The sequence below is a fragment of the Bombina bombina genome, chromosome 3 (assembly GCF_027579735.1).
Source record: "Bombina bombina isolate aBomBom1 chromosome 3, aBomBom1.pri, whole genome shotgun sequence".
Classification (NCBI taxonomy): Eukaryota; Metazoa; Chordata; class Amphibia; order Anura; family Bombinatoridae; genus Bombina; species Bombina bombina.
Window position 1 is genome coordinate 747,374,003 of NC_069501.1, and position 27,610 is coordinate 747,401,612.

At 37.9% G+C, this 27,610-nt stretch overlaps 1 protein-coding gene across 1 annotated transcript in view; it reads left to right on the forward strand.

The window, feature by feature from the left end:
- The window catches only part of CFAP47 (cilia and flagella associated protein 47), an 801,982-nt gene that overhangs the window by 88,543 nt on the left and 685,829 nt on the right, over positions 1-27,610 (forward strand). Inside the window, 4 exon segments of the mRNA XM_053705439.1 lie at positions 7,519-7,671; positions 8,066-8,252; positions 9,197-9,293; positions 24,569-24,785. Of these exon segments, the coding sequence (XP_053561414.1) occupies positions 7,519-7,671; positions 8,066-8,252; positions 9,197-9,293; positions 24,569-24,785 (654 nt within the window).

The window sequence follows — 27,610 nt, forward strand, 5'->3', positions numbered from 1 at the left end:
TCTAGGGGCTGTGCTGGAGTGTAAATAGCGCTCTTTATAGGGTACTCGCCTGCCAGACATCCAGCTCCTTCCACCTCACTTGGTCTCTCCTGAGCCCCGCCTGAGGCCAGCACTTCCCTGCAGACCTTGGGTTCTGTAGCGCTAATCACGGGGATAGAAGAAGAGAATGACAACCTTAGTTCTGTAGTAATTTCCTCCGTTTGACGATCAAGCTGATCTGCCAGGGCTCTGAGTAGGGTTCTTAGCTCGAGCTGCATGGCTCAACAGTCAGAGGTGCGCTTCACGTAACGAGCTAGACCGGGGCTCTTTATAATATATCCAGGTGATGGTTGCTGGGACTTACTATGCCGGTATTTCTATGCCGCTCTTGTCCTAAAACATATTAACGTTACACAGCTCGTGGGCCAATAATAAGATGGCCACTGTAGCGTGGTTCTTGTGCAAGGCCTCACTGTTTGTTTTAGATGCTAACCTCATCCGGTTCTTCAATATTGCTCAAGTCTCACACAAATTGTTCTTTGGAGTTATTAATGCTCCGTTTGGATATGTTTGTGGGGCCGAGGGGTCATGTAAATAGGATAAAATAATACTCTTTTACAGAGCTGCAGAAAGATGCGACCTCTCGGCTCCCAAGATAGCTCCGCCCCTCTGATCACAGGGGTCTCCTTATTTTAATTGCTCTCATTGTGTTGCAAATTAAATTAATAGAATCTGGACCAGACACAGTATAATATTATAAGAGTACTTTGTTAATATTTTTACTAGAGTCTCGCCAGACTTAGGGGCGGGAAGGCTTCTTTATGGGGAATTGGCAGCAGCAGTGATATTTGTATTTGCTGTCTAACTACTGAGGCGCTTTATATTAAATTTGTCTCTGGCTATGCTGATTGTTACTTTTTAGGTAAGAAATATTGGTTGCGTTATTCAACAGATAATTAAATATAACTCAATCTGAAAGTACTATTTAAATTTGCTCCAAACCTGAGACTCATTCACATGTTACGACGCAGTATTGTTAGTCAGCATTATATAGAGTTGTGAGCAGACTGTTGGTTGCGTCAGGCAACATAGAACTGTTTGACTCTTTTGCTAACAGGCACCATGAACATTAAGTACTGGGGTGACACCAGAGGAATAGTAATACCGGTGACACCATCATATTAGTTCAGTCAATACAGAGATTTGCATGATACCAGATATATTTATTTCTAGCAGGCAAGTAATAACCTCTGTTTTTATATGAGCAGCGGTGATATAGCCTTTGTTCTTTGAAAGATATAACTACTAGCTGTCATACTGTTTTCACGATCACGTAGTGTTACTAACACACATTGTCCAATATATATTGAGTAAAGGGGTATGACCTGAACATCAGTAGTGACTCTACCAGCTGCTATATTACTTATACGTAACAACACCGAATATCAATGATAATATCAAAGTGGTATGATATATTGGCAATATCTATTATATTAATCTCGTGTCACACGGTATTTTGCAGAACATAGTGACAATATCTTCTTTGTCAATATCCTGTTTGATATGTAATATATATCAGAGTCTAAGCACAAAACACTTTATGGTTTGCTCACCCTTTGTCATTATACCATTCCTACATGATTAAGAGGGACGGCCGGGGGCATTCTGATCGATAGCTCTTTCTCGATTCTGTGGGTGGTGGTGCATCCCGGAGGGGGGACGCGGGGAGCGAGGCGGGCTCCCCATTAAACAATTTAACTATTAATCTGAACATATATTCCTATTATGAACTTAGTAGATTTCAACTAATTAATAAAGATTCAAATTTGTGGAATCTCTGGTCGTATGGAAGTACTCTTTGTCATTATAGGACTTTTTTTTATCAGTTTTAGATAATTGGGCTAAGTAATACTGACCCTAGATATATGGTTAAAACAGATCTAGGCTGACTGGGATATCAAGCCCAAGGGTGGCTAATCTACATAATACCAGCTAATCCTAGACTATTTTACATTTATGATGCACAAGGATTAGTAACCCATCATAGAAATTACTGATATCTAAGTATCCTAAAAGTGTCGTTATATATAAACGTATTGTTTTCTATACACAGGAGAAGTGTTTTTAAGTTTTGCAAGTTGGTAGCAAGATACTCACCAATACCTGCTATCTTTTAATTAATCGACAATAAAAGTTATTTTTTACTTATATTTTCTTTCTCACCACAAAACGTATAACTTAATCAGTGCATAGAAGCATACTTTTTTGGACATCCTCACCCCTTGGTGGTCATGCCCTTACAACTATAATTTAGTACCTATGCTTAAGCACTGCTCCTTTAAGTGACCTATATTCTTACCTCATATTTTGACAAGGTCCTTTCAGAGTCATATTGTCTCTCAGATACTAATCTAGTTCCTTCTTTGTCACAAAATTTAACAGGTACGCTCGCGTCTATTCCGACGCAGCGTACCTAGTTTTCAATCCACCACCCTTGAGGCCACGGATGCCATAGAAATCAATGGGAGTCTGAAAACACAGAAAGCTTATGTTCGATGCTGCAAGAGAATGAAGTATATTACATAATAAAAGTAAATTAGAAACTATTAAAATTGTATACCCTTTCTAAATCAAACAATATTATAGCTACACATTTGGTTCACTAGTAGATATAGGGATAAAAATGAAAAATACATTACTACTTATGGATTATGTTACAAGTTTGTCTCTCATTACAAAGCAAGGGGACAATATTATTTCTCCAAATTTGTTGAAAAGTTTTGCCCCAATAATAGAAATAGAGATAAATACACAACATAATATAGATGACTTCCTTTTTTATTTTTTTGTGAAAAATCTTTGTGCACCATGTTTAAGCCATGTAATACAAGTCACACTCTCGCACCAATTTTGACGCTCAGAATAATAATAAATGTACACTATATACATATAGTGGTATAAATAAACACAGAGATATGACAGACAACATTGTTTAGAACAAAAAAAGGAACTTATGGACATGCAAATATGTTTGCAAAAGATTTCTGACATAACACACACACATATTTAGTATATATATATATATATATATATATATATATATATACAAGCATGTGCAAAGATATATGTACAAATTCTAGAATTAATAATAATTAAAAACAAAACAAAACATGAGATAAAAGCATATCATGACTTCTAGAAATACAAATACACATTAATTTATGTGAAAGTATCATATGACAGATTTTTTTTGCATAACAAATAAATATAAAAATAACTTTCTATGAGATATTGTTTGCTGTTTGTTGAGGTATAAATCTATCTATTTCTTGGACATTTTAACAGATGAAAAATAAAATATTAGCTTTATAAAAATGTGCTTGTTCATGGACATTAATGAAATGGTAGAAATAAAGTTGTGAAAAACCCTAATAACCGCATCATCGATAACTGTTAGTTAACAACAGTCCGATGCTCATCGTGCTGTACTTCACACTTGTGTTTTTTATGTTTTTTTAATAAATAAGGGGATCGTATGTGGATCCGCGTCAGCGATGTTTGGCGAGCGTATTTACGCAGGCGCGTGCACTGAGATTGACGCTTTGATAAATATGACCATTGGAATAAGGTTTCATCATTTTATCTCATTGGAAAACTCAGTCTGTATAAAATTCATATTGTTTGAATTCTTGCATTCTACAATAATATATTGGATATTACATTTACATATATTCTCTTTAAAAACAAACGGCTAGATTACGAGTTGTGCATTAGGCTTAAAAAGCAGCGTTGGCCAGTCCTAATGCTGCTTTTTAATGCCTGCTGGTATTACGAGTCTTGAAGTTACAGGTGTACCACTCACTTTTTTGGCCAGACTTGGAAATACCGCAAATCCACTTACGTAAATTGCGTATCCTCTTTTTTCAATGGGACTTGCATAGCACCGGTATTACGAGTCTGTCAAAAAGCCATAGCATAAAACTGCATTTTAAAGTCAGTAGTTAAGAGTTTTACACTGAAAATCCACTGTAAGCGCTCTGAAACTTCTCTCCGTCCCTTCGTCCACAACCGGCGTTACAATCTTCACGCTCACTGCGCTATCTGTGGTCTTCATGCTGTGCGCTCGTCAGGTAGTGTGCTATACGTTGTTCCCCATGGAAACTGTTGACGTCACAGGATCCGCTGTATTTCGATACTACTTCAGGGGTGCCCAAAGACCAACCAGAGACCTCATCACCGTCTCCAGGAAAAACAAATTCACATGCACTTTGTCTTTGCACTCAACGAAGTAGCGGTAGACAGACTGAGTAAAAAAAATGTCTACTTTATTTGTTAATTTCCATAAAAACACGATTTCAAGTACTTCATAGCCGTAGCATAAAACTCTTAACTAAAGTGCTAAAAAGTACACTAACACCCATAAACTACCTATTTACCCCTAAACCGAGGCCCTCCCACATCGCAAACACTTAAAAAAAATGTAAACCCTAATCTGCCGAACCGGACATCTCCACCACTATAATAAAGATATTAACCCCTAAACCTCCACACTCCCGCCTCGCAAACATTAGTTAAATATTATTAACCCCTAATCTGCCGGCCCTAACATCGCCGTTACCTACCTACATTTATTAACCCCTAATATGCCGCCCCCAATGTCGCTGCCACTATATTAATGTTATTAACCCCTAAACCTAAGTCTAACCCTAAACCTAACACCCCCTAACTTAAATATAATTAAAAGAAATCGAAATAAATATTCCTATCATTAACTAAATTATTCCTATTTAAAACTTAATACTTACCTATAAAATAAACCCTAAACTAAATTACAGAAAATAAATGAAAAATAAATAAACAAATTACAAGATTTTTAAACTAAGTACACATAATCTAATCCCCCTAACAAAATAAAAAAGCCACCCAAAAAAAAAGCCCTACCCTACACTAAATTACAAATAGCCCTTAAAAGGGCCTTTTGCGGGGCATTGCCCCAAAGTAATCAGCTCTTTTACCTGTAAAACAAATTACAAATCCCCCCTAACATTAAAACCTACCACGCACACAACCAACCCTACTCTAAAACCCACCTTAAAAAACCTAACACTAACCCCTTGATGATCACCTTACAGGGAGAAGTCTTCATCCAACCGGGCTGAAGTCCTCAACGAAGCCAGGAGAAGTCTTCACCCAAGCCAGACGAAGTGGTCCTCCAGACGGGCAGAAGTCTTCATTCAGACGGCATCTTCTATCTTCATCCATCTGGCGCGGAGCGGATCCATCTTCAAGATATCCGACACGGAGCATCCTCTTCCTTTCTGACGGCTAACACTGAATGAAGGTTCCTTTAAATGACGTCATCCAAGATGGCGTCCCTTCAATTCCGGTTGGCTGATAGAATTCTATCAGCCAATCGGAATTAAGGTACAAAAATCAGCCAATAGGATTGAGCTGGCATTCTATTGGCTGATTGGAACAGCCAATAGAATGCCAGCTCAATCCTATTGGCTGATTGGATCAGCCAATAGGATTGAACTTCAATCCTATTGGCTGATTGCATCAGCCAATAGGATTTTTTCTACCTTAATTCCGAATGGCTGATAGAATTCTATCAGCCAATCAGAACTGAATGGACGCCATCTTAGATTACGTCATTTAAAGGAACCTTCATTCAGTGTTAGCCGTTGGAAGGAAGAGGATGCTCCGCGTCAGATGTCTTGAAGATGGACCCGCTCCACGCTGGATGGATGAAGATAGAAGATGCCGTCTGGATGAAGACTTCTGCCCGTCTGGAGGACCACTTCACCCAGCTTGGATGAAGACTTCTCCCGGCTTTGTTGTGGACTTCGACCCGGTTGGATGAAGACTTCTCCTGGTAAGGTGATCTTCAAGGGGTTAGTGTTAGGTTTTTTAAGGGGTATTGTGTGGGTTTTAGAGTAGGGTTGGTTGTGTGGGTGGTGGTTTTTATTTTGGGGGGGATTTGTAATTTGTTTTACAGGTAAAAGAGCTGATTACTTTGGGGCAATGCCCCGCAAAAGGCCCTTTTAAGGTCTATTTGTAATTTAGTGTAGGGTAGGGCTTTTTTTATTTTGGGGGCTTTTTTATTTTGTTAGGGGGATTAGATTAGGTGTAATTAGTTTAAAAATCTTGTCATTTGTTTATTATTTTCTGTAATTTAGTGGTTTTTTTGTACTTTAGCTAATTTTATTTAATTGTATTTAATTGTATTTAATTTAGGGAATTAATGTAATTATAGTGTAGTGTTAGGTGTAATTGTAACTTAGGTTAGGTTTTATTTTACAGGTACTTTTGTATTTATTTTAGCTAGGAAGTTATTAAATAGTTAATAACTATTTAATAACTATTCTACCTAGTTAAAATAAATACAAACTTGCCTGTAAAATAAAAATAAAACCTAAGATAGCTACAATGTAACTATTAGTTATATTGTAGCTATCTTAGGGTTTATTTTATAGGTAAGTATTTAGTTTTAAATAGGAATAATTTAGTTAATAATAGGAATTTTATTTCGATTTATTTAAATTATATTTAAGCTAGGGGGTTTAGGGTTAGGGTTAGACTTAGGTTTAGGGGTTAATAAATTTAGAATAGTGGTGGCGACGTTGGGGACGGCAGATTAGGGGTTGATAAAAATAATGTAGGTGGGGGCGATGTTGGGGGCAGCAGATTAGGGGTTAATAAATATAATGTAGGTGGCAGCTGATTAGGGTTTCATAAGTATAATGTAGGTGGCAGCGGTGTCCGGAGCGGCAGATTAGGGATAAATAGTTATAATGTAGGTGTCGGCGATGTCGAGGATGACAGATTAGGGGTTAATAAGTATAAGATTAGAGGTGTTTAGACTCGGGGTTCATGTTAGGGTGTTAGATGTAAACATAAATTTTATTTCCCCATAGGAATCAATGGGGCTTTGTTAAGGAGTTTTACGCTGCTTTTTTGCAGGTGTTAGATTTATTTTCAGCCGGCTCTCCCCGTTGATTCCTATGGGGAAATTGTGCACGAGCACGTTACACCAGTTCACCGCTAACTTAAGCAGCACTGGTATTGGAGTGCGGTAATGAACAAAATTTTGCTCAACGCTCACTTCTTGTCTGGTTTGTAAAAACCCGTAATACCAGCGCTGTCTGTAAGTGAGTGGTGAGCATAAACTGCTCATTAGCACCGTACAGCCTCTAATGCAAAACTCGTAATCTAGGTGAAAGTTTCTAATAAAACATTTTAAAACAAAGCAAATCTAAATTCCAAATCAAGAGACAAAAGGCCATATGTGTGTAGCCACAAATAATTAGCTATTTTCCAGTACTGCATTGCTGCACAGAATACTAAAAGAATAAAGTACATTTGATATAAGAAATATAAAAAATTTAAACTTTTATTAAAATTGTTTGCTCTTTTCAAATTATAATTTTGACTTTTATGGTCTTTTAATTATTACATTTCTGCTTATTTAATCTGACACCAAATTAAAATGACCTGGGTTTCAGGTAATTTTAAACAATAGTTCTTTTTATTTTGTAGGACAATTTTCACCAAAACTGAGAGGTATAACTATGTGGATCCAGAATATGCCTACACCGAAGAAGAAAAAAGACTAATAAAATCCCACCAAGACTACTATAAAAACTATATTAACGGTTTTAGGGAGAGGCGAATCAATGAAAGAAAAGCAAGGTATTAAAACTGAACCTACTAATAACTGGATTTTAGATGTGAGTGATTGCTCTGGTTTGATGTTTGTCAAGTAGAGTTGATAGCTGTCCTCCACAAAAATACTGGACAATCTGTCAATAGTCATACTATGCCACCACAAAAACTCTAAAATGGCCCCCACTCTTGAACCCACTATGCACAGTTTTCATAACTGAGCAGTCATTTGACCCCTTTGCTGCTAGTTGCATAAAATTAATAATTTTACCTCTTTGGTTGACAGTAACACACATAAACAAAAGTGATTTGATCCCACAGACTTAAAAAATTGATATTTTAGTGTCCTGTATTTTTGTGAAGATTCTACTGGACAGCCTGCTAAAATACTTATTTTATTTGATAAGCATTTGTTTCGTAGGGAGTTTGCAGAGTTGAATAATGAAGTAGAAATTGGAATTAAACCAGCATCAGGCCTTCAACCTCCTAAACTCTCAAGTTCAGAACATGTTGTTGAACAAGATCTGAAAAGGACTCAATCAGTTAAAGGGCATCTACTAACCACTCGTCAGTTGGCTGCTGAGGAGTCTAGATCACTAGTACGACAAGTAAGCATTTTAAACCTAAATGACAGACTTCTGAAAATCTGTACTGAAAAATTGGTTGATTATGATTGTTATTTTCATTATTGTTATGTTATTACTCTTTTTAAATAAAAATGAAGGAAAAAACATTACTTGCAACAATCCCTGAAAATCCACATCCTCTTTACTGTTGAAATGTCCATATTTAATTAAAAGAGTGTCTGCTAAATAATAATAATATATGTAATATAACTTATTAATTCACTTTTTAAAATGCATTTAAAAGATACTTTATCAAACAAAACAACATAGGTTTATTGAGGGCTAAGAAACAAAAGATGAAAAGTGCACAGGTGCATTTCAGTTGAAAGTATTTTTGCAATGTACTTTTGTTATCAAAAATGCTTCTATTGTTTTTCATCAGCATATGCACATATCAAGTATTTAATCACCACACATTCTCAGAGAATAAGCCATGAAAAGTATGGCACAAATAAAGTCTTCACAGATGTAATACACATCCCTGGCAGCTCTCTGATAAGTTTTACTGAAAGCATTTTTGTCAATGAAAGTATATTCCAAATATTTCTTAGGATTAATTAAAGGTAGATACCTAGGATATATTACTCCTGGTATATATCCTAGGTATCTACCTTTAATTAGTCCTAAGACATTTTGTAATTTGGGTCTGCACCATAGAGATATTTGAAATTTAAAGTATACAATTTATGTTAACTTACTTGCATTGTAAGACTCATATTCCATATATTATTCTATTTAAAATTGCAATGCAACCATACAGATTTCAGATTTCACCTTTCTATCCCTTTAAATGGTAATCAGGAGCATGTATACATATTCACGGTACTGGAATTCTGTCTACTCCAATCTAATGTATTTATTTTAAAGTCTGATTAATTACATTTAATGCCATAATGCTATATAATAAATTGCTTTTCTTTCTTTAGATTAATGATGGCCTTAATGCAATTCCCTGCACTACCCAAGAGAAAGAGCAATGCAGTCTAACTCTGACGCCTCTGCAGCTTCATCAAATAGTAATTGGTAAGCATTTTATAAAGTCATTAATAGCAGGTATAAAACAGTATTGTTGGGATGAATGAAAATACAAGTGGGTTGGTTGCACCTCAATTAATTTCGTATACTAAAAACTCCACTCCTAATGTTCCTTTGCAAAATTTAAAATGGAATCTTTCCTTCAGAATTTATTATGCACAATACACGTTTCCTGTATTTCTTTAACTTTAATTGTAAAATAACTTTAAGGGGACATGAAACTCAAACTTAAACTGTTATGTGAGCATACTGAGGTAGAGCCAGGAAGGTGCACATGTCTTGAACACTATATTGAAGCAGTGTTTACAACAATATATGTAACAATGTATATTTGTAACATATAGTGCTCAAAACATGCACTCTCCCCCCTACCTACCTCAGTATACTCCCATAGAAAGGAACTTCTTTCAATAAAGGAGGTCATAAGAAAAAAGTAAATGTGGTAATATAAGTCAATGGATTTTAAAATAAAAAATATGTATGCTTTATCTCAAAGAAAATACATGCTCTAATCCATCAGAACATGTAATCTCACTACTCACTCTGTGACTGTATGTGTTTGTTCCCCAATGGCACAGAGAACTGCTGTTCTTGAAAATGAAACATCCGATGATTATTGGGTTTGTGCAACTGCTTCTGTCAGTTGTCTCCAGTTTAGGACCAGCAGTTTTCTGTAGGTCCTAATGTGCTTTTAATTATGTTTTTAACTGCACTGCAGGAGTTAAACGCATAGGGGCCGATTTATTAAGGGCTGAATGGTCTTAAGACCGCTGCTCCTTAACTGGTCCGCTGCCTCTGAGGCTGCGGACATCAATCCTCCTGATCGTGTATTATCGGGTTCATTGACATCTCCTACTAGCAGCATCTGCAGGGGCAGCATTGCACAAACTCCTTGTGCAATGTTAAATGCCGACAGCATATGGTGTCGGCATTCAGCAATGTCTGGCGGACATGATACGCTACAGCCAGACTTTGATAAATCGGCCCCATAGAGTTGGAGTGTGAGTGGTGAAAAATGACATGCTGTAACCAATTAGAGGATTCATTTTTTTCACTTTTATGTCCCTCTAAGTAAGGGCTAGATTACAAGCGGCACAGTATTTTTTTTTTCCCAATCGCAAAAACTCAGCTAGAGTTAAGCTTTTTGCGTTAGTCAGGTTCCACTCATATTACAATCCTTATTTTTCGCTAGCAGTAACCCAAATTGCGCTTAAAGTTGAAATTTGAAAATCTCTCTACGTCTCTTGCATATGAGATTGCAAGGACTTGGCCAGTGTGGTGATTGCTGTCTCTGAATTTTGTGCAGTCTGTTGAGGTTACAAAATTAGACAAACAGGAAATCATACTGAAGTGGAATTCTAAACAATAGAAATCATCTTTTTTATGCAACCACCACTGCCTTTCCATCAAATGTTTCGTGTTGAAATGGAGGTAGATTTAGCTGGAGGGTAGCATGTATTAAAAGAGGCATTGATTCAAGGAAGGAAAGCATAATGCTGTCACTATATAAATCCCTGATAATACCTCACCTTGAGTATGGAGTGTAGTTCTGGGGACCTATATCAAAAAAAGAGATTTCTGACCTTGAAAAAGTTCAGAGAAGGGCCACAAAGCTAATAAGGGGAATGTTTAATTTAATCTATGAGGAGAGGTTAGCAAAACTGGGTCTGTTTTCTCTAGAAAAAAGGCGCTTGAGAGGTGACATGATTACTTTATATAAATATATTCAAGGACCATATACAGAGATGGCAGAAGCTCTGTTTATTCCAAGAAAATTGTTTGTGACAAAAGGTCACAAGTTAAGACTGGAGAAAAGGAGTTTTAATCTCCTGCAATGGAAACGTTTTTTTCACTGTAAGAGCAATAAAATTGTGGAACTCATAAACAAAGGAGGTAGTGAATACCAATACCTTAGATACATTTAAAAATTGTTTGGATACATTTCTGTCTAGAAACAGAATTCATGGATATGATTGCTTGTATTAAATGGGTCACCTTTTGATAGGATTAATTTAAGCTCAACTGGAGCTTTTTTGTAAGTATATTAGATTTGTATAGGTTGAACTCGATGGACTTCGGTCTTTTTTTCAGCCTCGTCTTCTATCTTTTTTAATTCCACAATGTCACAATTATGTGAGTTGGGTTTACAAAGTTGAAAGAGGGTTATGTTTCTCCAACATTGGTGTGTCCGGTCCACGGCTTCATCCTTACTTGTGGGATATTCTCTTCCCCTACAGGAAATGGCAAAGAGAGCACCCAGCAAGAGCTGTCCATATAGCTCCCCCTCTGGCTCCGCCCCCCAGTCATTCTCTTTGCCGCTCTGAACAAGTAGCATCTCCACGGGGATGGTAAAGAGTATGTGGTGTTAGTTGTAGTTTTTTATTCTTCTATCAAGAGTTTGTTATTTTAAAATAGTGCCGGTTTGTACTATTTACTCTAAAACAGAAAAGGATGAAGAGTTCTGTTTAAAGAGGAGTATGATTTTAGCAGCAGTAACTAAAATCAATTGCTGTTCCCACGCAGGACTGTTGAGCCCAGAGAACTTCAGTTGGGGGGAACAGTTTGCAGACTTTTCTGCTCAAGGTATGATCAGTCATATTTCTAACAAGACATGTTAATGGTAGAAGACTGTCAATTTTCCCTTAAGGGGTAAGTAAGCCATTTTCTTAGACTCATAACAGATTAAGGCTTACAAATGGGCTATACACTGGTTGACACTATTGTGGGCTAAATCAATTATTTTATTTCATATTTTAATGGCATTTAGAGTGTTTTGTGCACTTAAAAGCACTTTTGGGAACGTTTTTTATCGCCTGGCATTGAGTTAGACGGCTATTTCAGTCAGGAAGGCCCCTTCACTCTGGTATGCAGAGGAAGGAGGCCCCGTTTTCGCGCCTCAATTGCGCAGTTTACTTCCATGGCAGTGCATGCAGCTTCATGTGAGGGGTCCTGTGGCATACTAAAACGGACTCTGGAAGGTTTATTTCATTGCTGAATAACTCTCAGGGAAGGTAAAAAGCCGCAGCAAGGCTGTGGCTGTGATTGTAGTGTACTAAAACTGTCTAATTGAACAAATAGCTCCGGTTTGCTCATTTTAAGGGTTAAAGTCTTGAAACTTGGTGTGCAATACTTTCAGGGCATTAGGACGTTGCCTTCATTGTTTTTCGATATATCAGAAATAAAGTGTGCCTGTTTATTATTTAAAGGGACAGTAACGCTTTTCTTTAAAAACGCTTTTATTGCATTATTAGCCTGCCAAATTATGTCTAACATGTCTATACCTTCAGATGGCTTATGTTCTGTGTGTATGAAAGCCAAGGTGGTTCCCCCAATTAATGTTTGTGCAAATTGTGTCATAGCGTCCAAACAAAATATGGACAGTACTGCCACATTGAATAAGATTGCCCAAGATGATTCTTCTAATGAAGGTAGTGGGGATAGTTCCTCATCCTCTCCTTCTGTGTCAACACCAGTTTTGCCCGTGCAGGCGATACCTAGTACATCTAGCGCGCCAATGCTTGTTACTATGCAACAGTTAACAGCAGTAATGGATAATTCTATAGCAAATCTGTTATCCAAACTGCCATCCTACCCTAGAAAGCGTGACAGCTCAGTTTTAAATACAGAAGATGAGCAGGTTGGCGCTGAGGACAATTTATCAGTTATACCCTCACATCAATCTGAATTAGCAGTGAGGGAGGGCCTGTCTGAAGGGGAAATTTCTGATTCAGGAAAAGTTTCTCAGCAGGCAGACACTGATGTCGTAAAATTTAAATTTAAGTTAGAACATCTCCACGCCCTGCTTAAGGAGGTCCTAACTACTCTTGATGACTGTGATTCTTTGGTAATTCCAGAGAAATTGTGCAAGATGGACAAATTCTTAGAGGTCCCAGTGCACGCTGATGCCTTTCCGATACCCAAGCGGGTGGCGGATTTAGTGACTAAGGAGTGGGAAAAGCCAGGTATACCTTTTGTTCCACCTCCTATTTTCAAGAAAATGTTCCCCATTGTTGACCCCAGAAGGGACGCATGGCAAACGGTTCCTAAGGTTGAGGGGGCAGTGTCAACGTTAGCTAAGTGTACAACTATTCCTATTGAGGACAGTTGCGCTTTTAAAGATCCTATGGATAAAAAATTGGAAGGATTGCTAAAAAAGATATTTGTTCAGCAAGGTTTCCTGCTTCAACCAATCTTGTGCATTATTCCTGTCACCTTGGCAGCGTATTTTTGGTTCGAGGAACTAGAAAATTCGCTCCAAAAAGAGACTCCATATGATGAAGTCATGGACAGAATTCACGCACTAAAGTTGGCTAATTCCTTTATTTTGGATGCCGCTTTCCAATTGGCTAAGTTAGCAGCAAAAAATTCAGGGTTTGCAATAGTGGCGGGCAGAGCGCTTTGGCTAAAATCCTGGTCGGCGGATGTGTCGTCCAAGAATAAATTGCTTAATATTCCTTTCAAGGGTAAGACCCTTTTCGGGCCGGAATTGAAAGAGATTATTTCAGACATTACTGGTGGAAAGGGACATGCCCTCCCACAGGATAGGCCTTTCAAGGCTAAGAATAAATCTAATTTTCGTTCCTTTCGCAATTTCAGGAACGGACCGAATCCTAACTCTGCGGCCTCCAGACAAGAAGGCAACTCTTCCCAGCCTAAGCCAGCATGGAAACCATTGCAAGGCTGGAACAAGGGTAAACAGGCCAAGAAGCCTGCTGCTGCTACCAAGACAGCATGAAGGGGTAGCCCCCGATCCGGGACCGGATCTAGTAGGGGGCAGACTTTCTCTCTTCGCTCAGGCTTGGGCAAGAGACGTTCAGGATCCCTGGGCACTAGAAATAGTCTCTCAGGGGTATCTTCTAGAGTTCAAGGAACTTCCTCCAAGGGGAAGGTTCCACATGTCTCGCTTATCTTCAGACCAGATAAAGAGACAGGCATTCTTACATTGCGTAGGAGACCTATTAAAAATGGGAGTGATAAACCCAGTTCCAACAGCAGAACAAGGTCTGGGTTTTTACTCAAACCTGTTTGTAGTTCCCAAAAAAGAGGGAACTTTCAGGCCAATTCTGGATCTAAAAATTGTAAACAAATTCCTCAGAGTTCCATCGTTCAAAATGGAAACCATTCGGACAATTTTACCAACAATCCAGGAGGGTCAATATATGACTACCGTGGACTTAAAGGATGCGTACCTGCATATTCCTATCCACAAAGATCATCATCAGTTCCTGAGGTTCGCCTTCATGGAAAAACATTACCAGTTCGTGGCTCTTCCGTTCGGTTTAGCCACTGCTCCCAGAATCTTCACAAAGGTGCTAGGGTCCCTTCTAGCGGTTCTACGACCGAGGGGCATTGCTGTAGCACCTTACCTAGACGACATTCTAATCCAAGCGTCGTCTCTTTCCAAAGCAAAGGCTCATACAGACATTGTTCTAGCCTTTCTCAGATCTCACGGGTGGAAGGTGAACGTAGAAAAGAGTTCCCTGTCTCCGTCAACAAGAGTTCCCTTTTTTGGAACAATAATAGATTCTTTAGAAATGAAGATCTTCCTGACAGAGGTCAGAAAGTCAAAGCTTCTAAACGCTTGTCAAGTTCTTCACTCTATTCTTCGGCCTTCCATAGCTCAGTGCATGGAAGTAGTAGGATTGATGGTTGCAGCAATGGACATAGTTCCTTTTGCTCAAATTCATCTAAGACCATTACAACTGTGCATGCTCAATCAGTGGAATGGGGACTATGCAGACTTGTCTCCCCAGATTCAAGTAGACCAGGTAACCAGGGATTCTCTCCGCTGGTGGTTGTCTCTCGATCACCTGTCTCAGGGAATTAGTTTCCGCAGACCAGAATGGGTCATTGTCACAACCGACGCCAGTCTCTTAGGCTGGGGTGCGGTCTGGGACTCTCTGAAAGCTCAAGGTCTATGGTCTCGAGAAGAGTCTCTTCTTCCGATAAACATTTTAGAACTGAGAGCGATATTCAATGCACTCCTGGCGTGGCCTCACCTAGCAAAGGCCAAATTCATAAGGTTCCAGTCGGACAACATGACGACTGTAGCGTACATCAATCATCAGGGGGGAACAAAGAGTTCCTTAGCGATGAGAGAGGTATCCAAGATCATCAAATGGGCGGAGGATCACTCCTGCCATCTATCTGCAATTCACATCCCAGGAGTGGACAACTGGGAGGCGGATTATTTGAGTCGTCAGACTTTTCATCCGGGGGAGTGGGAACTCCACCCGGAGGTTTTTGCCCAGTTAACTCAACTATGGGGCATTCCAGATATGGATCTGATGGTGTCTCGCCAGAACGCAAAGGTTCTTCGATACGGGTCCAGATCCAGGGATCCCAAGGCAACACTGGTGGATGCATTAGTGGCGCCTTGGTCGTTCAACCTAGCTTATGTATTTCCACCGTTCCCTCTCTTTCCCAGGCTTGTAGCCAGGATCAAACAGGAGCAGGCCTCGGTGATTCTAATAGCCCCTGCGTGGCCACGCAGGACTTGGTATGCAGACCTGGTGAATATGTCATCGGCTCCACCATGGAAGCTACCTTTGAGGCAGGATCTTCTAGTACAAGGTCCGTTGGAACATCCAAATCTAGTCTCTCTCCCACTGACTGCCTGGAAATTGAACGCTTTATTCTATCTAAGCGTGGGTTTTCAGATACAGTCATAGATACTCTGGTTCAATAAAACCTGTAACTAGGAAGATTTACCATAAGATATGGCAAAAATATATCCGTTGGTGTGAATCCAAGGGATTCCCTTGGAGTAAAATTAAAATTCCTAGGATACTTTCCTTTCTCCAAGAAGGTCTGGATAAAGGTTTGACAGCTAGTTCCTTAAAAGGACAGATATCTGCTCTGTCTGTTTTGTTACACAAACGTCTGGCAGCAGTGCCAGATGTACAGGCGTTTGTACAGGCGTTAGTTAGAATCAAGCCTGTTTACAGACCCATGACTCCTCCTTGGAGTCTAAATTTAGTTCTTTCAGTTCTTCAGGGGGTTCCGTTTGAACCCATGCTTTCCATAGATATTAAGTTACTATCTTGGAAAGTTCTGTTTTTGGTTGCTATTTCTTCTGCTAGAAGAGTTTCTGAATTATCTGCTTTGCAGTGTACTTCTCCCTATCTGGTATTCCATACAGATAAGGTAGTTTTACGTACCAAGCCTGGTTTTCTTCCAAAGGTCGTTTCCAACAGGAATATTAACCAGGAAATTGTTGTTCCTTCTCTGTGTCCGAATCCAGTTTCAAAGAAGGAACGCTTGTTACACAATCTAGATGTGGTCCGTGCTTTAAAGTTCTATTTAGAAGCAACAAAGGATTTCAGACAGACATAATCTTTGTTTGTTGTGTATTCTGGTAAGAGGAGAGGGCAGAAAGCTACTGCTACCTCTCTTTCTTTTTGGCTGAAAAGCATCATCCGATTGGCTTATGAGACTGCCGGACGGCAGCCTCCTGAACGAATTACAGCTCATTCTACTAGAGCTGTGGCTTCCACATGGGCTTTCAAGAACGAGGCTTCTGTTGATCAGATCTGTAAGGCAGCGACTTGGTCTTCTCTGCATACTTTTGCCAAATTTTACAAATTCGATACTTATGCTTCTTCGGAGGCTATTTTTGGGAGAAAGGTTTTGCAAGCCGTGGTGCCTTCCGTTTAGGTAACCTGGTTTGCTCCCTCCCTTCATCCGTGTCCTAAAGCTTTGGTATTGGTTCCCACAAGTAAGGATGAAGCCGTGGACCGGACACACCAATGTTGGAGAAAACTGAATTTATGTTTACCTGATAAATTTCTTTCTCCAACGGTGTGTCCGGTCCACGGCCCGCCCTGGTTTTTAATCAGGTTTGAAAAATGTCTTTCTTTATACACTACAGTCACCACGGCACCCTATAGTTTCTCCTTTTTCTCCTAACCGTCGGTCGAATGACTGGGGGGCGGAGCCAGAGAGGGAGCTATATGGACAGCTCTTGCTGGGTGCTCTCTTTGCCATTTCCTGTAGGGGAAGAGAATATCCCACAAGTAAGGATGAAGCCGTGGACCGGACACACCGTTGGAGAAAGAAATTTATCAGGTAAACATAAATTCTGTTTTTAAATGGTTTATCCTAAGGAGAACTGTTATTGACATAAATGTGAATCAATAGAAGGCCAACTGGTATATAAAACCAGAATAAAATATATAAAAACTAGATATCTGTAAGAGTAACAATATCTTTAAGTTTTTCACAACAAGATTAGAGGATCACAACTGCAGAACAACATTAAATGTACTTGCCCTATAAAGTGTGTTTGTATGTCAGCGGAGGTAAATAGATACTTAGCAATGTAGACAAAGTATCAATACTCTTGTGACAGTAGTTGTTTTGAAATATGTACCGTTATATTTGTGATGACACGCTAGTGGGCGTGGTCACTGCAACCTTGCTTGAACGGAACAAAATAAGGACTCTTTTAGAAAAGTTCACTACAGCCTGTATATTGCAGGAATAACAACAGTTCCAAATACATATATAAGTGAACAATGGATCAAATAGATACAGTCTGGAGATTCCCAGGAAAGTCCATTGGTGTTTGTACTCGGTCCGGTATTTTCAGGTTTGAAGCTGATTGCTCAGGTGAAGTCAGGTCTCTGAAAAAGGTAAGCTGGAGTTCTTAAAACTCAAACTATGGATAGCTGCAACATAGGAAGCTGCAACCTGCTGCAGGAAGGCAAACTCTGGATAAGTAGTGTAGGCTTTGATATTAGCTCTAGAAAGCGTTCCACTCTGAGTATGCTTGAGCCTGTAACAGGAGCTGAGCTAGTGAGCTCAGATGTGTTCACAGCAAACACACAAATTACTAGGCACCTGAGAAGGGGTGTGTGTAGAATAAATAGTGCTAAGGGAAGAGGATATTGTAGCCCTTAAAGAGACAGTCACCCTGACAGACTCCCCCTCTCAAGGCAACTGCCCTGCAGCTGGAAATCGTTCCGGATGTCGCCTATGGAAATATGAAATCAGACGAGGTGCATGGATATTAGTAGAGGGTTCCCAGGAATCCTCTTCAGGTTTATACCCCTTCCAACGAATAAGGTATTCCAATACTCCATTCACCAATCGGGAGTCAAGCATCCATTCAACCTTGTACTCTTGGTCATTGACACCCAACTCAGTGGGGGGATTAGGATTGGGGTTATCTCTAATAGGATGGTAAGGTTTGAGTGAAAACATGAAAGGTTGGGTGGATACTATACGAGGATGGCAGTTTGAGAGTCATGGCATTCTGATTAACAACTTTGGATATCTCAAAAGGACCAATAAATAAGACAGTAAGTTTCTTGCATGGGGTTTTTAGTTTGATGTACTTAGTGAATAGCCATACCTTGTCTTCTTGTTTATAAGAAGGCAAGGATCGCTGTTTAGAATCATAATAGCAGTTTTGGCTAGCTCTATGTTACTTTTAAGTTGCTGGAACAATTCCATCAGGGAGTTAGTAGTATTGTCTACTTGGGGACAAGTAATATTTGGTTGAGGGTAGAGTTGAAATGCGGGATAGAAGCAGTAGTTTGCATAAAAAGGAGATACGTTAGTGGTGGTATCCTGTGAATTTTTATATGCATATTCAGCCATAGGTAAACTATTTGACCATAGTTCTTGTTGATGTGAGCAGTAGGATCTTAGATACTGCTCCAGCCATTGATTCACCCTCTCTGTTTGACCGTTGGTCTGAGGATGGAAAGACGTGCTGTATCGGTGTTGAACCTGCATGTTGTCACATAATTGTCTCCAAAAATGGGAGGTGAACTGGGTGCCTCTATCAGAGATGATTGTCTGTGGTAAACCATGAAGTTTTACAATATTGTTGAGAAAAAGTTGAGCTGTTTCCGCAGAAGTTGGTAGCTTATGGTAAGGTAGGAAGTGCGCCATTTTCGTTAGTAGATCTACTACAACTAGAATAGTATTATGTTTGTTTGAAAAGGGAAGATCTACTATGAAGTCCATGCCAATGATTTGCCATGGCCTCTCCAGAATTGGAAGTGGTAGTAAGTGTCCGTAGGGACGGTTCTTTTCTGTCTTGGATACTGAACATATGGGACAGGAGAGGATGAAGTCCCTTACAGTTTGTTGAATATGTGGCCACCAGAAAGTTCTTTTGATCAACTCTTCGGTCTTATTAATACCCAGATGTCCTGCCATAGGGCTCTCATGATGAGCCTTCATTACAGAAAGCCGAAGAGAAAGAGGGACATAAAGTTTATTTTCGAAGTTAAAGAACCCATCTGCTTCAAGATGTAGATTGTCTGGCAGCTGTGTCTCTTCTTTTTGGCTATATTGAAGTAGTTGGGGAAAACTGGGTGATAAACCTAAAAAAAATTCCTGTGATATGACAGTGGTTGGTATTGTTGTAGGAATTGGTCTTTTATCCCTCCTTGATAAGGCATCAGCTTTACCATTTTTACTTCCTGGCCTGTAAGTGATATGGTAAGAGAACCGGGAAAATAACAGGCTCCACCTGACTTGTCTGGCAGACAAAGTTTTACTGGTTTGTAGATATTCTATATTTTTATGGTCCGTGTAGATCTGAATGGGGACCTTAGTTCCCTCCAATAAATGTCACCAGTGTTCCAGAGAAGCTTTGATGATGAGCAGTTCTTTTTCTCCAATGGGATAGTTTAGTTCTGCTGTAAACATTACTCTGGAATAGTATGATAAGGGATGCAGGGGATCTTGAGGAGTCTTGCATTGTGATAACACAGAACCTAGGGCATAATCTGAAGCATCCACCTCCAGAATAAATTGTAACTCTGGATCGGGGAATTGTACGATTGGGGCTTCTGTGAAGGATGTCTTTAGGAAAATAAAACTGTCCTGGGCCTTGGAGTTCCATCAGAAAGGTATGGTATTACTGGTAAGTGTTGTCAGGGGTTTCGTGATAGAAGAGAAGCCTTTAATGAACTTTCGGTAGTAATTTGCGAATCCCAGAAACCTCTGTAGTTCTTTCTTAGAAGTTGGTTCTGGCCAATTCGTGATAGCATCAACTTTGGCATTGTCCATTTCAATTCCTTTTGGAGTGATATGATAACCTAAAAAATAAATTTCAGAGGAATGGAAAAGACATTTCTCGGGTTTTGCGTAAAGTTGATGTTCTCGCAAACGTGAGAGGACCCATCTGACGTGTTTCTTGTGATCTTCCAGGTTATTCGAGTATATAAGTATATCATCTAGATAGACTACTATGCACATATCAAGCAAATCCCTGAAGATATCGTTAATTAAATACTGAAAAGTGGCGGGTGCGTTGCAGAGTCCGAATGGCATCACAGTATACTCGTACAACCTGTAACGAGTCCTAAAAGCTGTGAGCCATTTGTCCCCTTCTCTTATTCACACTAAATTATATGCTCCCCTTAGGTCAAATTTGGTGTAAATGCAAGCTTGACTGAGACGTTCTATGAGTTCTGGAATTAACGGTAGTGGATAACAATTTTTTATTGACCTTTTATTGAGTTCTCTGTAGTCCATGATAGGTCTGAGGGAGTTATCCTTTTTTTTAACGAAAAATATTCTTGCCCCTGCTGGGGAGGTTGAAGGTCTTATGAAACCTTTACGTAAATTTCAGCTATGTAATCTTTTAAATGGTCTCATTAGGGTTGGGAAAGAGGGTAGATGTGTCCGTAAGGAATGGATGCTCCTGGAATCAGTTGAATCGGACAGTCGTACATCGATGAGGGGGCAGGGATTCTGCCTCTTTTTTGCTGAAGACGTCTATGAAGTCACTATATTCAGTAGGTAAGGTGAAATCCGAGACTTTATACTTGCGTGTGGAAAACATGTTTTTAGACAGTAATCCGAAGTGAATCGGACATCCAAAATATCTTAGTGAATCATAGGTTTGTATGTTTGTAGCCAATAGAGACCTAGCACTATTGGAAACATGGGCGAAGTGATAATATCAAAAGAAATAAACTCTACATGAGCTGACTTAGTAGTTACCTCTAAAGGTACAGTTTGGTGGGTAATTGGACAAGTATTTATCAATGATCCATTAATAACTCTGATGGAGACTGGGTTAGGTGTTTGAATAACTGGAATTTTATTTTTATTTACAAGTAAAGAATCTATGAAACATGCATAAGCTCCCGAGTCTATGATGGCTTCACTGTAGAGTTGGTGGTGATCCGTCTGTAGAGAGAGAGACAAAGTACAATAAGCATTATTTGTGATTTTTGCAGTTAAACAGGAATGTTTATAAGAGAACTTACTCTTCTTTTGTCTCTGCAGGATAGGACACTCCTTAACTGAGTGACAGGAAGATGCACAATACATACAGAGATTTTTTATTCTGCGTCTGTGTCTATCTTCTGGTTGTAATCGTCCCTTTGTGAAGCCTATGTCCATAGGCTCTGCTGTGGTATTAGCTGTAGTTCTAGGATAGTAGGAAGCTCAATTTCCCGGAGTGTCTATCCCTTGCTTCTCCAATATCCTTTCCCTTAATCTTCGGTCTATCTGTATACTGAGATTCATCAATGTTTCTAAGGTTTTTGGTAAATCTATGCGGGCTAATTTGTCTTTTATAGACTCTGAGAATCCTAAATGGTACTGATTCCTTAGTGTTATGTCAGTCCATTCAGCATCTCTTGCATACTGTTTAAACTCTGTGAGATATTCTTCTACATGTCTCTTTCCCTGTTTGAGAGACCTTATGTTGGATTCTACAGTAAGCTGCTTGTTGGTATCTTCATATAATAAAACCCATTTCTTTAAAGAAGTCTTCAAGAGATGTGGGAATAGGGTGATCATGCTCAAAAAAGGAATCAGTCCAAATCCTAGGTTCCCCTCTGAGGTAGGATATTACTGTTAGGACTTTAACATGTTCAGTATTGTAAGTCTTAGGTTTAAGTGAAAACAATAAATTACAGGCATTTTTAAACTGTCTGAATGTGGTTCTGTCATCTGAGAATTTTTCTGGCATAGAAACTTGTGGTTCAGGTGCATTCTCTAATGAGTTTAACTTGTTAGTCATAGTATCTTTAATTATATCAGAGATTTTCATTTTGCACTTGTAATTCTCTGAGCCCCTCTGAGAGCTGATTGACTCTTTGTGAGAGGGCATATACCACTTGTAGCAATTCTGCTGGATCCATAACAGTGGCCTAGTAATATGTAAGAGTAACAATATCTTTAAGTTTTTCACAACAAGATTAGAGGATCAAAACCGCAGAACAACATTAAATGTACTTGCCCTGTAAAGTGTGTTTGTATGTCAGCAGAGGTAAATAAATACTTAGCAATGTAGACAAAGTATCAATACTCTTGTGACAGTAGTTGTTTTGAAATATGTACCGGTATATCTGTGACGACATGCTAGTGGGCGTGGTCACTGCAACCTTGCTTGATCAGAACTAAATAAGGACTCTTTTAGAAAAGTTCACTACAGCCTGTATATTGCAGGAATAACAACAGTTCCAAATACATATATAAGTGATCACTGGATCAAATAGATACAGACCAGAGATTCCCAGGAAAGTCCGTTGGTGTTTGTACTTGGTCCGGTATTTCCAGGAGTGAAGCTGATTGCTCAGGTGAAGTCAGGTCTCCAAAAGAGGTAAGCTGGAGTTCTTAAAACTCAAACTATGGATAGCTGCAACATAGGAAGCTGCAACCTGCTGCAGGAAGGCAAACTCTGGATAAGTAGCGTAGGCTTTGATATTAGCTCTAGAAAGCGTTTCACTCTGAGTATGCTTGAGCTGGTAACAGGAGTTGAGCTAGTGAGCTCAGATGTGTTCACAGGAAACACACAAATTACTAGGCACCTGAGAAGGGGTGTGTGTAGAATAAATAGTGCTAAGGGAAGAGGATATTGTAGCCCTTAAAGAGACAGTCACCCTGAAAATATCAATCTGTGTTTGGTATGAAATCCACAATCATAAAAGCAAGTTTCTTCTTCATTTCTACTGCAGTACTGCTTAATTAATACATCTACCCTATTATATTCATATAGGGCAAGAGAGCTATTTAATGCTCCTGCTCACACGCTAATCCACTAGAAGTAAGCTTTTTGCTCACTTTGGGTTGTGCTCGTATTAGAAGTTGAAAGCAAAAAGTTATTACTCATGAGCTAACTTGACACAAGTAAAAAGCCAAATTTAGAATATTATGTATTCTTCCATAGGAGTCAATGGAGGAAAAAAAGTAGAAAAACACCCAACGCGCAAACCCGATTGGATATTCTCAAGAACACTAACCTGACATCAAAATATGAATATTTCACATTCCAATGTACTTCACATAGACGAATATGTGTATATATATATATATATATATATATATATATATATATATATATATATATATATATCATATATATATATATATATATATATATATATATATAAAAATGTTTTTTGGCACAATATATATCTATACTTATATATAATTATAATAATATAACATAGGAATGTGAAATATTTACAGTAAATACATAGTTAAAACCTTTATTAAAGTGAATATTGCATAAATATGTTTTTGTAATGTTTTTATCTACTTAACTGCAAAGGGCTCCAATGCATATACAGTATATATATATATACTGTGTATATATATACTGTGTATATATATATATACTGTGTATATATATATATATATGTGTGTGTGTACATAAGTATTTATGTGTTTATATGTGAATATATATGTCTGTAAATACATATACACATATAAATACATAATTACATATGAAAATATATATAGTATATAATATATATATAACCTAACGTTCGTTAAATTTAATTGCACGCAAGTGATCATGTTTACTTGAGAATTTGTTAAAGATTTCACGTTAGAATACACAGTAGAATTATTAAAAAATCTTTGATCAATATAAGTATTTTTTCAATGTAACAAAATTTTAAATGTAACTGAGAAAGTAAAATGACAGTAGACTGGTAGTAAGTAGCAATACATTTTATTGTTCTAGCAATGCATTGTAAAATACAATACATTTTAGAATTTCATATTTTTTGTTGGTTTAAAGCAATCGAGAATCAGCTTGTGCTTTATAATGCATTGTTTTTTTTGTTTGTTTTGAAGTAAATGTTATTACTACTTACGGCAATACCCTTGTAATTGTGGTGTCTGAATTGCTGGGCTAACATGGTTACCGCAATCAACAAACTTAATTGAGTAAAATTGTTTGCTTTCCATAGTAAATACAGTAAATAATTCACTGCAGTGGAAAAATATAGTGCAAATAAGCTCTATTGATTTGCTGTGTAATGTTTTATTTTCTACAGGTCCTTCCATAATAGATTTTGGTGAAGTCTGTGTTCGCTCCACATCTGTCAAAAAAATGAACATCATTAACAGCCTACCCTTGTACATTTGGGTTCAGATAGAGACAGAATTTGAAGAACTCCAGCAAACAAGCCCTCTTTCTCACGTGGTACCACCAATGTCAAAGACTGAAGTTCCTGTAGTTTTTGAGAATAATTCATTGGGGAAGTTTAAAAAGTAAGAATATATCTATATAAAAAATAAGTATTTATAGATATAGATTTAAAAATAAAAAAAATACAGTATATTGCTTCATGGGATGCTTTTCAAATGTTTTAAGATCTTGTAAAGTAACACCAGTAACAATCACATCTAAAGGAAATCATTTTTAAGATTGCATTTAAAAAAAAATAGCCAAATACATTTTACAATACAAATGCATATAGTGAATGCATTGGACAGGTGCTAACCTAGTTCAGATAAAAGGAGAGGCACATTTTAAGGACACTAAGAAAAATTCTCCCTTTTAAAATATATTGACCCCTTCTGATTATACAGAACCTGGAAGTGAACAGCACCTTTTGGAAAATTAGACTATTGTTTATCCTCATTTTCAACTTGGTATTAGTATGCAAATATATTTTTTCTTAAAATAAAAAAAAAAGACTGTTTTGCTTAAATATGCTTATAAATTTTTTTAAAAAATGTAATATCTTCTTGAGTTTGAATAATCGTGTCTGAAGTCTTGTTAAGAGTACAAGAGAGTACAAAATACAAAACTTCTAATGTAACATTTTGCAAATATAGAGAAATTCCTTTAGAATTCTTTTACAATTTGAGTATGTTTATCTTATGCCATTTGCTGTTGCCAGGCTATTGTTTATACTGATCTAAAGAATCGGGGACATCCAAACCAAATTTTTCTTTCATGCGATTTCAAACATTACATTGCCAACATAATTGATTTTTTGCTTTCTGAGCTTTTTATATTGTAATCTTTTTGAATTTTATGTTAGATCTTAACCATATGTTTTCTCTAAATTACTGTTGATTTATTGTAAACTTCAAGATACTGTATAACAATTTAAAGGGACATTAAAGTCAAAGTTAAACTTTCATGATTTAAATAGAGTATGCCACTTTAAAAAACTTTTTAATTTACTTCTATTATCTAATTTGTTTTGTTCTCATGACATATTTTGTTGAAAATCATACATAGGTAGGCTCAGTAGCTGCTGAGTGGTGGCTGCACAGATATGCCTCATGTTATTGGCTCACATATGTGCATTGCTGTTTCTTCAAAAAGGATGCCAATAGAATAAAGCAAATTTGAAACACAGAAGTAAATTGGACAGTTGTTTGAAATAGTATTCTCTATCTGAATCATGAAAGAATTGTTTTGGGTTTCATATCCCTTTAATTGTGTGAGCATGTATGCATGTTTCCCTGTAAACTTCTACACCAGTGTTTTTACTGTACACTTTTACCTTGTCCTTTTTCATAGGCTGTGTATGATTTTTTTTAATGTAAGTAACATTATCAAAAGTAATTTCAAGGATATGCACTTTTAATAACTATTTTTTATTAGATTTGTGGTGTTCCTGCTTACCCTTGACTTTGTAATACATCCTTTTAAATCTACAGGGGACTGGCAGGGTGGAGGAGTTGTCATTCTGTAGCCAGAATTTATTAAGCAAAAATAACACCTGTACATTCTCATTTTTTCCCCTTTTGTCTCTTTTGTCCAGCCACAACATATCTGTTCATTTTACAGCTTGCCCTACACACTTCAGTTCTGTTGACACATCAGCTGCCATCTCAGAGGCTTTAACATTTAGCCTCTTACTATTAAGATGAATGACCCTGCCTCATGTGGTCTTTCTCAAGAGCAAAATCCAATACACTTAACAATAGTTATATAGTTATAGTTTACTCTCACTTCAGTTCTACCTCAAAATTAACTCACCTTTTCCGTTCTTTGATCTTCACATTTTATCCTTTGGTTTAAATATGCCTACATTCTTCTTACCTGGAAGCTAGTGCCACTAGAAATCTTCACACATTTAAAACCTAGAAATTATCAGAGAACCTCTTCACCCAATTCATCACTATGTATAAATGCCTTTATCTTGCAATGTCATCTAATAACAGTGCACTTGCTTCAAGCTGAACCATATACTAACACCAGCAACAGCAATGCATCCTAGACATTTTGGCTACAACCTTGCTACACTTTTCTAACCTGCTGTCTCTAAAGATGTACAAGGACATCTCAATAGTAACAGAGAAAGTCTTGTTCTGACACTGATATATTTTACAACATGTTTATGTTCTGCTGTTACACTTTTATTATGTTTTTTTTACAAACACTTTACTTTTCTTGTTTAATTATTATGTATCACCTATTTTCATAACCCTAGTGTGTGTCTCTGCCACATTTTGGTCTCTAGCCTCCCTCACATGCCACCCTCCATAATAGCTTCTAGGGAGTTTTCTATCTACTATAAAGATAAAACTTATACCATTAGACAACAATGTTACATCATATGTCTACTGCATCTGCAAACAATCTCAGTTTCACCATTGTCCACCATGAGTTCTTCTTTTCATCCTATCACATGGTCACTTTATTTAATCCCTTCTTCAACCACTATCAGATCGGGATGATTGAAATCTGCCAAGTTTTAGGTGGTTGAAAGGTTTAGTAGCAGTGATCTTAAGAATGCTTCTACTTAACTACTGTGTCAGGCTCGCTCACATGAACCTGAAATGTTGAGGCTCCGAAGCTGCTATTGCAGCATCCCAAAATGTTGTTTTTTTTTTTTTAAATAGCTATTTTAATGGTTCCCAGAGGCAATTCTTTGTAGCCCCATTTGATCTTATCTAGAAAACATGGTTGTCAGGATTCAAGCTCTCTCTCTCTCTCTCTCTCTCTCTCTCTCTCTCTCTCTCAACTACCTGCTTGTCACGTATATTCTGTATTCTTAGCCCAACCCACTTCCACTTCATATACTGCACGCTAACGTTCACAGGTGCTTAGTGATTTTGTTTAGTTACAAGCT